This window comes from Dama dama, chromosome X, assembly GCF_033118175.1.
Source record: "Dama dama isolate Ldn47 chromosome X, ASM3311817v1, whole genome shotgun sequence".
Classification (NCBI taxonomy): domain Eukaryota; kingdom Metazoa; phylum Chordata; class Mammalia; order Artiodactyla; family Cervidae; genus Dama; species Dama dama.
Genome location: NC_083714.1, coordinates 115,945,758 through 115,960,499, shown reverse-complemented (window position 1 = coordinate 115,960,499; position 14,742 = coordinate 115,945,758). Strand labels below are relative to the sequence as shown.

At 49.8% G+C, this 14,742-nt stretch overlaps 2 protein-coding genes across 2 annotated transcripts; both read left to right on the top strand.

Annotated features, from left to right (window-relative positions):
- The first annotated feature begins 4,763 nt into the window (after positions 1-4,763).
- On the top strand, positions 4,764-5,444 carry LOC133052818 (ferritin heavy chain-like). Its single transcript, XM_061137656.1, has one exon. It carries the CDS (start codon positions 4,764-4,766, stop codon positions 5,442-5,444), a length of 681 nt encoding a protein of 226 aa, XP_060993639.1.
- A 6,870-nt stretch (positions 5,445-12,314) lies between these two features.
- Positions 12,315-12,989, top strand: LOC133052817 (ferritin heavy chain-like). Its single transcript, XM_061137655.1, has one exon. The coding sequence runs from the start codon at positions 12,315-12,317 to the stop codon at positions 12,987-12,989; it is 675 nt and encodes a 224-aa protein (XP_060993638.1).
- Positions 12,990-14,742: the final 1,753 nt, after the last annotated feature.

Here is a 14,742-nt window from a genome sequence, read left to right as displayed (position 1 = left end):
AATATTTACAAATATTCCTCCCTGTAGCTCAGACAGTAAACAATCTGCCCGCAATGTGGGAGACCTGTGTCTGATCCCTGGGTCAGAAAAATCCCCTGGAGAAAGGAATGGCAACCCACTTCAGTATTCTTCCTGGAGAAAACCATGGACAGAGGAGCCTGGTTAGCTACAGTCCATGGGATCGCAGAGAGTCGGACACGATGGATCGAATAACTCTTATTTTGAATTCTTACAAATATATAAACAAGCTTGGCTACCAAGGAATTAACTTTCCCATTTCACCATGACTGCACTTGAAGATTTTTTTTAAATGAGGATTAAGTCTCCTCACTTAAATTTCCAGAAAATGTGCTTGTTCCTTTGTTCTTAGACAACCGGGGTCTTTTCACTCTGTTTCATTCTCTGCTCACATTGAGGATCACTCCTCTTTCTTTGATGGGCATTCCCTGGTGGCTCAGACGGTAAAGAATCTGCCTGCAATGCAGGAGACCCGGCTTTAGTCCCTGGGTCAGGGAGATCCCTGGGAGAAGGGAATGTCCACCCATTCCAGGCTTCTTGCCTGGAGAATTCCATGAACAGAGTAGCCTAGCCACTACAGTCGATGGGGTTGCAAAGGGTGGGACGCGACTGAGTGACTACCACTTTCGTTTTCCTCTCTCTGACAGTGTCTCAGATCCTACATATGTCATATGTCAATTCACTGTTCTCTTCTAGATAGCAGCAAGCACCAGGTGAGAAGCTGTTGATCTTTATCACTAGAAATTGACTTTTCGGTTGTGCTAGGGCTTCGTTACTGCGCAGGCTTTTCTCTAGTTGCGGTATGTGGGTTTCTTACGGCGGTGGCTTCGCCTCTTGCACACCAAGGCAAGGTGTGCTTACCTTGAGGCTCGAGGCGCTTGGACTTCAGTAGTTGGTGCACATGGGCTCAGCAGCTGTGGTTCCCCAGCTCTAGAGCACCGGTTCAGTAGTTGTGATGCGGAGGCTGAGGTGCTCTGCAAAATGTGGGATCTTCCCAGGTCAGAGATCAAACCCAGGTCTCCTGCTTTGGCAGGCGGAGTCTTTCCCACCGAGCCACCAGGGAAGCCTAAAGGTCCTTCTTACTCCCCTGTTTTAGAGAAACAGTTTGCTGTCGTGGATTCTACCACATAGATGGCCTGGGTTCAAATCCCATTCTAGCCACTTACTAAATTGAGGGCATGGGGGAATGTTAATTTCTTTTTTTTTTTTTTTTAATTAGTTGGAGGCTAATTACTTCACAACATTTCAGTGGGTTTTGTCATACATTGATATGAATCAGCCATAGAGTTACACGTATTCCCCATGCCTCTGTTTTCTCATGTGTAAAATAGGGATCGAAAAACTATTGCTTAAAAGAGTAGATAGAGAAGGCAATGACACCCCACTCCAGTACTCTTGCCTGGAAAAGCCCATGGACAGAGAAGCCTGCTAGGCGGCAGTCCATGGGGTCGCTAAGAGTCGGACGCGACTGAGGAACTTCCCTTTCACTTTTCACTTTCGTGCATTAGAGAAGGAAATCGCAACTCTCTCCAGTGTTCTTGACTGGAACATCCCAGGACAGGGGAGCCTGGTGGGCTGCTGTCTATGGGGTCGCACAGACTTGGACACGACTGAAGTGCCTTAGCAGCAGCAGTAAAAGAGTAGATGGTTTCTTATATTGTAAATGTTTAATTTAAATTTAAACATATTTAAAATTAGTATCTCTTAAATTGCCCTCAGGCAGGGCATTATCCAACAAAACAAGTTCCCAAAGCGCTAGATGACCAAGGTCAACCCAGGGCATTCCTACATGGACACACTCTCCATTTTCCACCTCAGATGTATGCAATTGGGGGAGAAAAAAAAAGCATATATAGGACGCAGCTTTCTGTATCTGCCTGAATGGACTATTCCCTTCCTGGGGGAACATTTAACAAACTTAAATGCCCAAGTGACATTGTCACCAGAGAAAGGAGACACTAAAGTACACCTAGGTCAAGCCTCCACCCTCCAAACTGTGCTATGACAATGGAGAGACAAACTTCAACCAGAAGTCCCTGGAGAAATTCTACCAAAGGTAAGAGTTGCGGGGAGGCCAGCAAGAGCCAAGACCACTGACGTAGTAGTAGGAAAACGCCAGCTCGGTGCCAAGTATCAGAACTCAAAAAGCAATAGCCTTTAAAGAGGCACGTGAAGTATAAAGCCTCTGACAACCACCTTTATTAAATGCCAAGTAATCCAAAGTTAGTAGTGTACTGCTAGTCACTCAGTCGTGTAAGATTCTTTGCAACCTTATGGACTGTAGCCCACTAGGCTGCTCTGTCCATGGGATTCTCCAGACAAGAATACTGCATTGGGTAGCCATTCTCTTCTCCAGGGGATCCTGCCGACCCAGGGATCAAACCCATGTCGCCCACCTTGCAGGCAAGTTCTTTGGCCTCTGAAGCACCAGGGAAGCCCTTTAAAGGCAATGGGCTCTCTGGAAGCAACAGCCAAACGATACTTGCCCTCCAGTATCAACATCAAATAGGGCTACAAGTCCAGTTGCCCCATGATCGCTCCTACATAAAACCCATCTGGATATGGGGAATGTGCTCCCAGGATCTGTGCAGGGACTGCCCTCATGGCTGTGCCGAAGTAGCATCAATAGATCGCCTCAGGCCTGGGATGTAAATGTGCCCAGAATGTCCATGTGCTTTGGATGAGCTCTTCCAGGAAGGAAAGGACAGTCACTCATTCCACTGCTAAAGATGCCCCTGATGACCCCACAGAGCTCTCAACAGTTTGTTCCACAAGCAGCAGGCATCAGATATACCCTTCAGCCCTCAAGGAAGCCTCTACGTTATATCAGGCCAGCCTGTGCCCAGCCGATGACCAATACTGCATATCCACATGGGTTCCCACCGCTGGGTGGCCTCCACTCCAGAGGACCTCACTCGTGAGTGAGACAGACTCATCGCTGGAGATGATACCACTCCCGGGGGCCATATCCCAGGCCAGGAGCTCACCACTGGAGACACCTATGCCTCGTCCACTGGAGATGACATCCCAGAGCCATGGTACCATGTTGGAGATGTAGCTGCTCACCCAGATGGCTTGCTCCCCAGTTCACATTGTGGAACACTGCAACGGGGACTGAGACGTTCCTGAAACAATGGACTAAGTGCACTGCCCGCTGGCACCGGAGGACGAGCCACTATGATGTTACCTGGCGGAACTTGCTGGATGTTGCCTGGGTGACCCAACCCTAGACCAAGAGGCCCTTCAGACTGTCAGTCCGTTCTCAGGCCAAAAGGACCACCCAGAAACAGACAGCGGCCCTGCCTACAGCACCTGAAGGCCGTTCAGGTCCTCACCTCCTAGATCTGCTGTCTCAGCATCACAGGCTGGGCTGTACTCTTCAGCGCCTGAGTTGTTTTGTTTTGTTTGCCTGCACTGGGTCTTAGCTGTGGTATGTGGGATCTGGTTCCCCAACCAGGGACTGAACCCAGGCCCCCCGCACTGGGAGTTTGGAGTTGTAGCCACTGGAATACCAGGGAAGTCCCCTGAGTTGTCTTTTGTTTGTTTGTTTGATTTTTATTGTAAACTAAGTGCCTGATCTTAAGCTGCTGATTGCCACGGCAGCCACATCACAGACAGCTGTCTAAAATAAACAGTGCCAGCGACCAGACTAGATGAAAGCCAGGCTTCCCCATCACAGAAGTTTCCTTTGTTTTAGACACCACTGGTTGACTAGGACAGCTGACCATCTGACCACTTGTTTTTCCCGTCTGACATTTTAATTCACGCTCATGTTTTCAATTCACCAAGAAAGACTCCATCTGTAACACACTAGGCATCCCATCCTAGCCCCCAGTAAAAGTAGCCCAGGCTGCACGTGTCCTCCCTTTCTACCCATGACCTGGTTGGGCAGCCTGACGCATGCCATGCATCCTCCAGGACCTGTGAGTAATGAGCCATGTTTTCTTTGCAAAGTTCCCTAAGGGTTGTTCCTGAGGCACCTCTTGCAATCATAATAAGAACCACAAGGCGGGGTGGGAGGGGGGCGGTGAAATCACAACGAAAAAAGTGCAAGTGTTAGTCGTTCAGTCGTGTGAGACTCTGTGCGACCCCACTGACTTTAGCCCGCCAGGCTCCTCTGTCCAAGGGATTCTCCAGGCCAGCGTACCGGAGTAAGTAGCCATTCCCTTCTCCAGAGGAACTTCCAGATGCACGGGATCGAACCTGGGTCCTTTACTCACAAATATGTATGGACACATGTTTACCAGATATTTGACAGAAGTGAAAGAGGCCATGATGAATAAACAGAACTATTTCTGGAGAAAAAACAACAACAACAGAAAAAACAACGATACGACAGGAAACAGAAGAGAACATTACCAAAAATTCCAAATTCATATTCTCAGAACTGTAAAGATGACAGTGGGCTTATAAAATGGGAACAGGGTGCTATAAAAGGGAGCAATTAGATAATAAGAGAAAGTCCTTGGGAAAAAAGTATTACGGCAAATGGAAAACTTTGTAGATGCGAAGCACTCAGCTCAAAGCGGCTCTGCCTCACCTTGTCTTTCATAGACAGTGGTCTAGCCCCGCCCACAGATCCCGCCCACGGACCCCGCCCACTCACGGGACCTCTTCCTTAGCCAATCTCAAGCCTAGGCACTGACCCCGCCCAGCGGCCGCCATTACCCCTCCAGCCCAGAGCCCGCACCCAGCCACCTGCCCTCTAGCTCTGAGCTCGCCTCCGGCCGCCCACACCGTCCACCATGGGAACGGTTCGACGAGTCCGCTGGCGCCGGCGCCCGCGCCCGCGCCCGCGCCCGCATCCCGGCCGATTCCAGCCCGGCAGACACCTCATCCGAGCCGCCATTTCCTGGTTCTTGGAGTGGCCCGCCGTGCTGCCCACACCGCCCTCACAGGTGCGTTGCAACTACCGCCCTGAGTGTGAGGCCGCGGTCCACAAGCACGCCGCCCTGGAGTCACACGCCTCCTTCCAGTGCCGGGCCGTGGCCTTCTACCTCGACTGTGATGATGTGGCCCTGAAGAATTTCTCCCGCTTCCTTCTGCTCCGCTCCCACCAGCACAGCAGGACAGCCGAGAGCCTGGCGTTGCTGCAGAACCAGCGTGGGGGCCGCGTCTGCTTCCTCGACATCAGACAGCCCGAGACCCAAAAGTGGGAGAGCGGACGCCAGGCCATGCAAGACACCCTGCACCTGGAGAAGTGCGTCAACCAGAGCCTCCTCGACCTGCACCAGCTGGCCATTGAGAGCTGCGACGCCGACCTGTGCCACTGCCTGGGGACCGGCTACCCGGACCAGCAGGTCAAGTTCATCAAGGAGCTGGAGGACCATGTCAGCAGCCTGAGCAACGCGGGGTCCCCGGAAGGTGCCCTGGCAGAGTACTTCTCTGACAAGCTCACCCTGGGTGATGGCGACAAGGAGGACTGAGGCTGGACTGGACTTTCCCCTGAGTCCTGGGTGAGTGCCCACGGTCACCCTGCCTGCCATGAAGTCTGCAGTATTGCCCCTGCAGAATAAGTTCACTTAAGTTTTCCTTCTTTCAGTGTTGCCAGTTCTTCCAGTAAACTAATTGCTTCCTAAAGAAATAAAGGTCCCTTGTTGATTCACGCGTGCAAACCCTTCACCTTTCAAGTTTTCAAACAGGTATCTGGGAGTCTCTTGAGTTACCAATGCCCTGTCCACAGGAAGCTCAGCATCTCCACAGAGGGAGAGAAGAAGGGGATGCATGGGACCCTGAACAATACAAAATGTACCTTCCCCTAATAAACAGTGTGGTATATGCGGTGGGTGTGGGTGAGGTGAGGCCCTGGTGAATGTGGGTGCCTGTGAATAGATGAGCTATAAAAATATGGCCTGAAAATCATGATTGGGGTTGATCTCCAGAAATAATGAAGCAAACGGGATTGGGGAGGGAATGAAATAAAGGGGTCTTCATTTTGTTTGAAGCAGAATTCTGGGTAGGAAGATGGGTGTCCGGGATGCTGGCACAGCAGAGTCCCTCGCTGACAAGCTCACCCTGGGCTACAGTGACAATCTAAGGGTAGCAGGGCTGGCTTTCCTAGAGACACATTTCCTGCGGTCACCACTGTTGAGCATGGATGTTGCCCTTACAAAACTTCCACGTGTGATTCTTTACTTGAACTGTACCACCCTGTGATAAAGTAGACTGGTACCACTCAAAATTTACCTCAAGTCTATTCAGGATGATTCTCTATAGCCTTTCTAGGATCAAAAATATAAGCTGATGAAGGAAGGTCAATTTGTGATAGTGAATATCAAGTAAACTGAATCCCCCTGTATAGGAAGTCAGTGGTACTGGCTGCATTGAACTATGTAGAGGGGGAAGAGTTGAAGCTGGGAGACCAGTTAATAGGTATCACAGCTGGTCCAGGTGAAAGATAATGGTGGCTGGACTGGAGTGGAGGTTCAAGAAATGAAGAGATATAGACACACTGCAGATAGATTTGGATACATGAGCAAGGTTTCTTCATGGAGCAGAGAGGAAGAGGGAGATATGAAGAAAATAATCTCATTTCGCCTGGGTTGATGGTGGTGCCATTTGATCAATTTGGGGTCTTTTGCCAGGGACACAGCAGAGATAGAAGTTTGGAGAAGGCATGTCATGTCAAAATCTGAGATGCATATTAGACATCCAAGTGGAACTGTCATGCAGGTAGCCAGAAAAATGAATCTGGAGTTCAGAGTGGATGTCAGCTTTAGAAACAGACCTATGGGAGACATCATGATGCCTATATAGGTTGTGTTGTAGTCAAGGGAGTGGAAAACCTCAGTGGAAAGCGGACTGGGAGGATGGCAGAGCCCAAGCCCAGGGTAACTAACATGTAGAAGCAGGGCTGAGGTGATGAAACACCCAGAGGGGTGCTGACCTCACCTTGACCTTTAGCTCACTGCAGACTCTGCCCACCTGTGCCCACACCCCGTGGCCCCAAATCAGCCTATTCAGGACCTCAGTGTGGCCTCCTGGGGTCGCCTTTCAGAATGGGGAGAAGACTGTACTTTTTATCCTTTTCTGACTGTGCAGAAAGAAATTTTCCAATTTAAAGAAAAAAATGATCTCTTACGAAAATGATAGGGACTTCCCTGGTGGTCCAGTGGTTAAGAAGCTGCCATCCAACACAGGGGATATGGCTTCGATCTCTGGTCTGGGGATTATGATCCCACATGCCTCAGGAGAACTAAGGCCATGTACAGCAGCAAAGACCCAGCACAGCCAAAAAAAAAAAAAAAAATCTTTAATTTTTTCCTCTTCCCCTTTAAAAATTCAGCCTCTTGGTCAACTCTATTTGATCAGATGAAGTCTCTACACATGTAAACCCTAATATTGCTTTTGCCTACTAAAAACACTCAAAATATGTTTCTTCCATGACTAGGTGTGGTTAATAAGGCAAAAGTTAATATTTTTACAGACCTTGCCTGTCTTATCAAGGACAGGCAGGTGGTCCTTGATAAGACAGGGTCTTCAGATTGACACAAGGTCAATTTGAGACTCCCTAAAGTTTGCAAACTGCTTTGAATATTTACAAATATTCCTCCCTGTAGCTCAGACAGTAAACAATCTGCCCGCAATGTGGGAGACCTGTGTCTGATCCCTGGGTCAGAAAAATCCCCTGGAGAAAGGAATGGCAACCCACTTCAGTATTCTTCCTGGAGAAAACCATGGACAGAGGAGCCTGGTTAGCTACAGTCCATGGGATCGCAGAGAGTCGGACACGATGGATCGAATAACTCTTATTTTGAATTCTTACAAATATATAAACAAGCTTGGCTACCAAGGAATTAACTTTCCCATTTCACCATGACTGCACTTGAAGATTTTTTTTAAATGAGGATTAAGTCTCCTCACTTAAATTTCCAGAAAATGTGCTTGTTCCTTTGTTCTTAGACAACCGGGGTCTTTTCACTCTGTTTCATTCTCTGCTCACATTGAGGATCACTCCTCTTTCTTTGATGGGCATTCCCTGGTGGCTCAGACGGTAAAGAATCTGCCTGCAATGCAGGAGACCCGGCTTTAGTCCCTGGGTCAGGGAGATCCCTGGGAGAAGGGAATGTCCACCCATTCCAGGCTTCTTGCCTGGAGAATTCCATGAACAGAGTAGCCTAGCCACTACAGTCGATGGGGTTGCAAAGGGTGGGACGCGACTGAGTGACTACCACTTTCGTTTTCCTCTCTCTGACAGTGTCTCAGATCCTACATATGTCATATGTCAATTCACTGTTCTCTTCTAGATAGCAGCAAGCACCAGGTGAGAAGCTGTTGATCTTTATCACTAGAAATTGACTTTTCGGTTGTGCTAGGGCTTCGTTACTGCGCAGGCTTTTCTCTAGTTGCGGTATGTGGGTTTCTTACGGCGGTGGCTTCGCCTCTTGCACACCAAGGCAAGGTGTGCTTACCTTGAGGCTCGAGGCGCTTGGACTTCAGTAGTTGGTGCACATGGGCTCAGCAGCTGTGGTTCCCCAGCTCTAGAGCACCGGTTCAGTAGTTGTGATGCGGAGGCTGAGGTGCTCTGCAAAATGTGGGATCTTCCCAGGTCAGAGATCAAACCCAGGTCTCCTGCTTTGGCAGGCGGAGTCTTTCCCACCGAGCCACCAGGGAAGCCTAAAGGTCCTTCTTACTCCCCTGTTTTAGAGAAACAGTTTGCTGTCGTGGATTCTACCACATAGATGGCCTGGGTTCAAATCCCATTCTAGCCACTTACTAAATTGAGGGCATGGGGGAATGTTAATTTCTTTTTTTTTTTTTTTTAATTAGTTGGAGGCTAATTACTTCACAACATTTCAGTGGGTTTTGTCATACATTGATATGAATCAGCCATAGAGTTACACGTATTCCCCATGCCTCTGTTTTCTCATGTGTAAAATAGGGATCGAAAAACTATTGCTTAAAAGAGTAGATAGAGAAGGCAATGACACCCCACTCCAGTACTCTTGCCTGGAAAAGCCCATGGACAGAGAAGCCTGCTAGGCGGCAGTCCATGGGGTCGCTAAGAGTCGGACGCGACTGAGGAACTTCCCTTTCACTTTTCACTTTCGTGCATTAGAGAAGGAAATCGCAACTCTCTCCAGTGTTCTTGACTGGAACATCCCAGGACAGGGGAGCCTGGTGGGCTGCTGTCTATGGGGTCGCACAGACTTGGACACGACTGAAGTGCCTTAGCAGCAGCAGTAAAAGAGTAGATGGTTTCTTATATTGTAAATGTTTAATTTAAATTTAAACATATTTAAAATTAGTATCTCTTAAATTGCCCTCAGGCAGGGCATTATCCAACAAAACAAGTTCCCAAAGCGCTAGATGACCAAGGTCAACCCAGGGCATTCCTACATGGACACACTCTCCATTTTCCACCTCAGATGTATGCAATTGGGGGAGAAAAAAAAAAGCATATATAGGACGCAGCTTTCTGTATCTGCCTGAATGGACTATTCCCTTCCTGGGGGAACATTTAACAAAGTTAAATGCCCAAGTGACATTGTCACCAGAGAAAGGAGACACTAAAGTACTCCTAGGTCAAGCCTCCACCCTCCAAACTGTGCTATGACAATGGAGAGACAAACTTCAACCAGAAGTCCCTGGAGAAATTCTACCAAAGGTAAGAGTTGCGGGGAGGCCAGCAAGAGCCAAGACCACTGACGTAGTAGTAGGAAAACGCCAGCTCGGTGCCAAGTATCAGAACTCAAAAAGCAATAGCCTTTAAAGAGGCACGTGAAGTATAAAGCCTCTGACAACCACCTTTATTAAATGCCAAGTAATCCAAAGTTAGTAGTGTACTGCTAGTCACTCAGTCGTGTAAGATTCTTTGCAACCTTATGGACTGTAGCCCACTAGGCTGCTCTGTCCATGGGATTCTCCAGACAAGAATACTGCATTGGGTAGCCATTCTCTTCTCCAGGGGATCCTGCCGACCCAGGGATCAAACCCATGTCGCCCACCTTGCAGGCAAGTTCTTTGGCCTCTGAAGCACCAGGGAAGCCCTTTAAAGGCAATGGGCTCTCTGGAAGCAACAGCCAAACGATACTTGCCCTCCAGTATCAACATCAAATAGGGCTACAAGTCCAGTTGCCCCATGATCGCTCCTACATAAAACCCATCTGGATATGGGGAATGTGCTCCCAGGATCTGTGCAGGGACTGCCCTCATGGCTGTGCCGAAGTAGCATCAATAGATCGCCTCAGGCCTGGGATGTAAATGTGCCCAGAATGTCCATGTGCTTTGGATGAGCTCTTCCAGGAAGGAAAGGACAGTCACTCATTCCACTGCTAAAGATGCCCCTGATGACCCCACAGAGCTCTCAACAGTTTGTTCCACAAGCAGCAGGCATCAGATATACCCTTCAGCCCTCAAGGAAGCCTCTACGTTATATCAGGCCAGCCTATGCCCAGCCGATGACCAATACTGCATATCCACATGGGTTCCCACCGCTGGGTGGCCTCCACTCCAGAGGACCTCACTCGTGAGTGAGACAGACTCATCGCTGGAGATGATACCACTCCCGGGGGCCATATCCCAGGCCAGGAGCTCACCACTGGAGACACCTATGCCTCGTCCACTGGAGATGACATCCCAGAGCCATGGTACCATGTTGGAGATGTAGCTGCTCACCCAGATGGCTTGCTCCCCAGTTCACATTGTGGAACACTGCAACGGGGACTGAGACGTTCCTGAAACAATGGACTAAGTGCACTGCCCGCTGGCACCGGAGGACGAGCCACTATGATGTTACCTGGCGGAACTTGCTGGATGTTGCCTGGGTGACCCAACCCTAGACCAAGAGGCCCTTCAGACTGTCAGTCCGTTCTCAGGCCAAAAGGACCACCCAGAAACAGACAGCGGCCCTGCCTACAGCACCTGAAGGCCGTTCAGGTCCTCACCTCCTAGATCTGCTGTCTCAGCATCACAGGCTGGGCTGTACTCTTCAGCGCCTGAGTTGTTTTGTTTTGTTTGCCTGCACTGGGTCTTAGCTGTGGTATGTGGGATCTGGTTCCCCAACCAGGGACTGAACCCAGGCCCCCCGCACTGGGAGTTTGGAGTTGTAGCCACTGGAATACCAGGGAAGTCCCCTGAGTTGTCTTTTGTTTGTTTGTTTGATTTTTATTGTAAACTAAGTGCCTGATCTTAAGCTGCTGATTGCCACGGCAGCCACATCACAGACAGCTGTCTAAAATAAACAGTGCCAGCGACCAGACTAGATGAAAGCCAGGCTTCCCCATCACAGAAGTTTCCTTTGTTTTAGACACCACTGGTTGACTAGGACAGCTGACCATCTGACCACTTGTTTTTCCCGTCTGACATTTTAATTCACGCTCATGTTTTCAATTCACCAAGAAAGACTCCATCTGTAACACACTAGGCATCCCATCCTAGCCCCCAGTAAAAGTAGCCCAGGCTGCACGTGTCCTCCCTTTCTACCCATGACCTGGTTGGGCAGCCTGACGCATGCCATGCATCCTCCAGGACCTGTGAGTAATGAGCCATGTTTTCTTTGCAAAGTTCCCTAAGGGTTGTTCCTGAGGCACCTCTTGCAATCATAATAAGAACCACAAGGCGGGGTGGGAGGGGGGCGGTGAAATCACAACGAAAAAAGTGCAAGTGTTAGTCGTTCAGTCGTGTGAGACTCTGTGCGACCCCACTGACTTTAGCCCGCCAGGCTCCTCTGTCCAAGGGATTCTCCAGGCCAGCGTACCGGAGTAAGTAGCCATTCCCTTCTCCAGAGGAACTTCCAGATGCACGGGATCGAACCTGGGTCCTTTACTCACAAATATGTATGGACACATGTTTACCAGATATTTGACAGAAGTGAAAGAGGCCATGATGAATAAACAGAACTATTTCTGGAGAAAAAACAACAACAACAGAAAAAACAACGATACGACAGGAAACAGAAGAGAACATTACCAAAAATTCCAAATTCATATTCTCAGAACTGTAAAGATGACAGTGGGCTTATAAAATGGGAACAGGGTGCTATAAAAGGGAGCAATTAGATAATAAGAGAAAGTCCTTGGGAAAAAAGTATTACGGCAAATGGAAAACTTTGTAGATGCGAAGCACTCAGCTCAAAGCGGCTCTGCCTCACCTTGTCTTTCATAGACAGTGGTCTAGCCCCGCCCACAGATCCCGCCCACGGACCCCGCCCACTCACGGGACCTCTTCCTTAGCCAATCTCAAGCCTAGGCACTGACCCCGCCCAGCGGCCGCCATTACCCCTCCAGCCCAGAGCCCGCACCCAGCCACCTGCCCTCTAGCTCTGAGCTCGCCTCCGGCCGCCCACACCGTCCACCATGGGAACGGTTCGACGAGTCCGCTGGCGCCGGCGCCCGCGCCCGCGCCCGCATCCCGGCCGATTCCAGCCCGGCAGACACCTCATCCGAGCCGCCATTTCCTGGTTCTTGGAGTGGCCCGCCGTGCTGCCCACACCGCCCTCACAGGTGCGTTGCAACTACCGCCCTGAGTGTGAGGCCGCGGTCCACAAGCACGCCGCCCTGGAGTCACACGCCTCCTTCCAGTGCCGGGCCGTGGCCTTCTACCTCGACTGTGATGATGTGGCCCTGAAGAATTTCTCCCGCTTCCTTCTGCTCCGCTCCCACCAGCACAGCAGGACAGCCGAGAGCCTGGCGTTGCTGCAGAACCAGCGTGGGGGCCGCGTCTGCTTCCTCGACATCAGACAGCCCGAGACCCAAAAGTGGGAGAGCGGACGCCAGGCCATGCAAGACACCCTGCACCTGGAGAAGTGCGTCAACCAGAGCCTCCTCGACCTGCACCAGCTGGCCATTGAGAGCTGCGACGCCGACCTGTGCCACTGCCTGGGGACCGGCTACCCGGACCAGCAGGTCAAGTTCATCAAGGAGCTGGAGGACCATGTCAGCAGCCTGAGCAACGCGGGGTCCCCGGAAGGTGCCCTGGCAGAGTACTTCTCTGACAAGCTCACCCTGGGAGATGGCGACAAGGAGGACTGAGGCTGGACTGGACTTTCCCCTGAGTCCTGGGTGAGTGCCCACGGTCACCCTGCCTGCCATGAAGTCTGCAGTATTGCCCCTGCAGAATAAGTTCACTTAAGTTTTCCTTCTTTCAGTGTTGCCAGTTCTTCCAGTAAACTAATTGCTTCCTAAAGAAATAAAGGTCCCTTGTTGATTCACGCGTGCAAACCCTTCACCTTTCAAGTTTTCAAACAGGTATCTGGGAGTCTCTTGAGTTACCAATGCCCTGTCCACAGGAAGCTCAGCATCTCCACAGAGGGAGGGAAGAAGGGGATGCATGGGACCCTGAACAATACAAAATGTACCTTCCCCTAATAAACAGTGTGGTATATGCGGTGGGTGTGGGTGAGGTGAGGCCCTGGTGAATGTGGGTGCCTGTGAATAGATGAGCTATAAAAATATGGCCTGAAAATCATGATTGGGGTTGATCTCCAGAAATAATGAAGCAAACGGGATTGGGGAGGGAATGAAATAAAGGGGTCTTCATTTTGTTTGAAGCAGAATTCTGGGTAGGAAGATGGGTGTCCGGGATGCTGGCACAGCAGAGTCCCTCGCTGACAAGCTCACCCTGGGCTACAGTGACAATCTAAGGGTAGCAGGGCTGGCTTTCCTAGAGACACATTTCCTGCGGTCACCACTGTTGAGCATGGATGTTGCCCTTACAAAACTTCCACGTGTGATTCTTTACTTGAACTGTACCACCCTGTGATAAAGTAGACTGGTACCACTCAAAATTTACCTCAAGTCTATTCAGGATGATTCTCTATAGCCTTTCTAGGATCAAAAATATAAGCTGATGAAGGAAGGTCAATTTGTGATAGTGAATATCAAGTAAACTGAATGCCCCTGTATAGGAAGTCAGTGGTACTGGCTGCATTGAACTATGTAGAGGGGGAAGAGTTGAAGCTGGGAGACCAGTTAATAGGTATCACAGCTGGTCCAGGTGAAAGATAATGGTGGCTGGACTGGAGTGGAGGTTCAAGAAATGAAGAGATGTAGACACACTGCAGATAGATTTGGATACATGAGCAAGGTTTCTTCATGGAGCAGAGAGGAAGAGGGAGATATGAAGAAAATAATCTCATTTCGCCTGGGTTGATGGTGGTGCCATTTGATCAATTTGGGGTCTTTTGCCAGGGACACAGCAGAGATAGAAGTTTGGAGAAGGCATGTCATGTCAAAATCTGAGATGCATATTAGACATCCAAGTGGAACTGTCATGCAGGTAGCCAGAAAAATGAATCTGGAGTTCAGAGTGGATGTCAGCTTTAGAAACAGACCTATGGGAGACATCATGATGCCTATATAGGTTGTGTTGTGGTCAAGGGAGTGGAAAACCTCAGTGGAGAGCAGACTGGGAGGATGGCAGAGCCCAAGCCCAGGGTAACTAACATGTAGAAGCAGGGCTGAGGTGATGAAACACCCAGAGGGGTGCTGACCTCACCTTGACCTTTAGCTCACTGCAGACTCTGCCCACCTGTGCCCACACCCCGTGGCCCCAAATCAGCCTGTTCGGGACCTCAGTGTGGCCTCCTGGGGTCGCCTTTCAGAATGGGGAGAAGACTGTACTTTTTATCCTTTTCTGACTGTGCAGAAAGAAATTTTCCAATTTAAAGAAAAAAATGATCTCTTACGAAAATGATAGGGACTTCCCTGGTGGTCCAGTGGTTAAGAAGCTGCCATCCAACACAGGGGATATGGCTTCGATCTCTGGTCTGGGGATTATGATCCC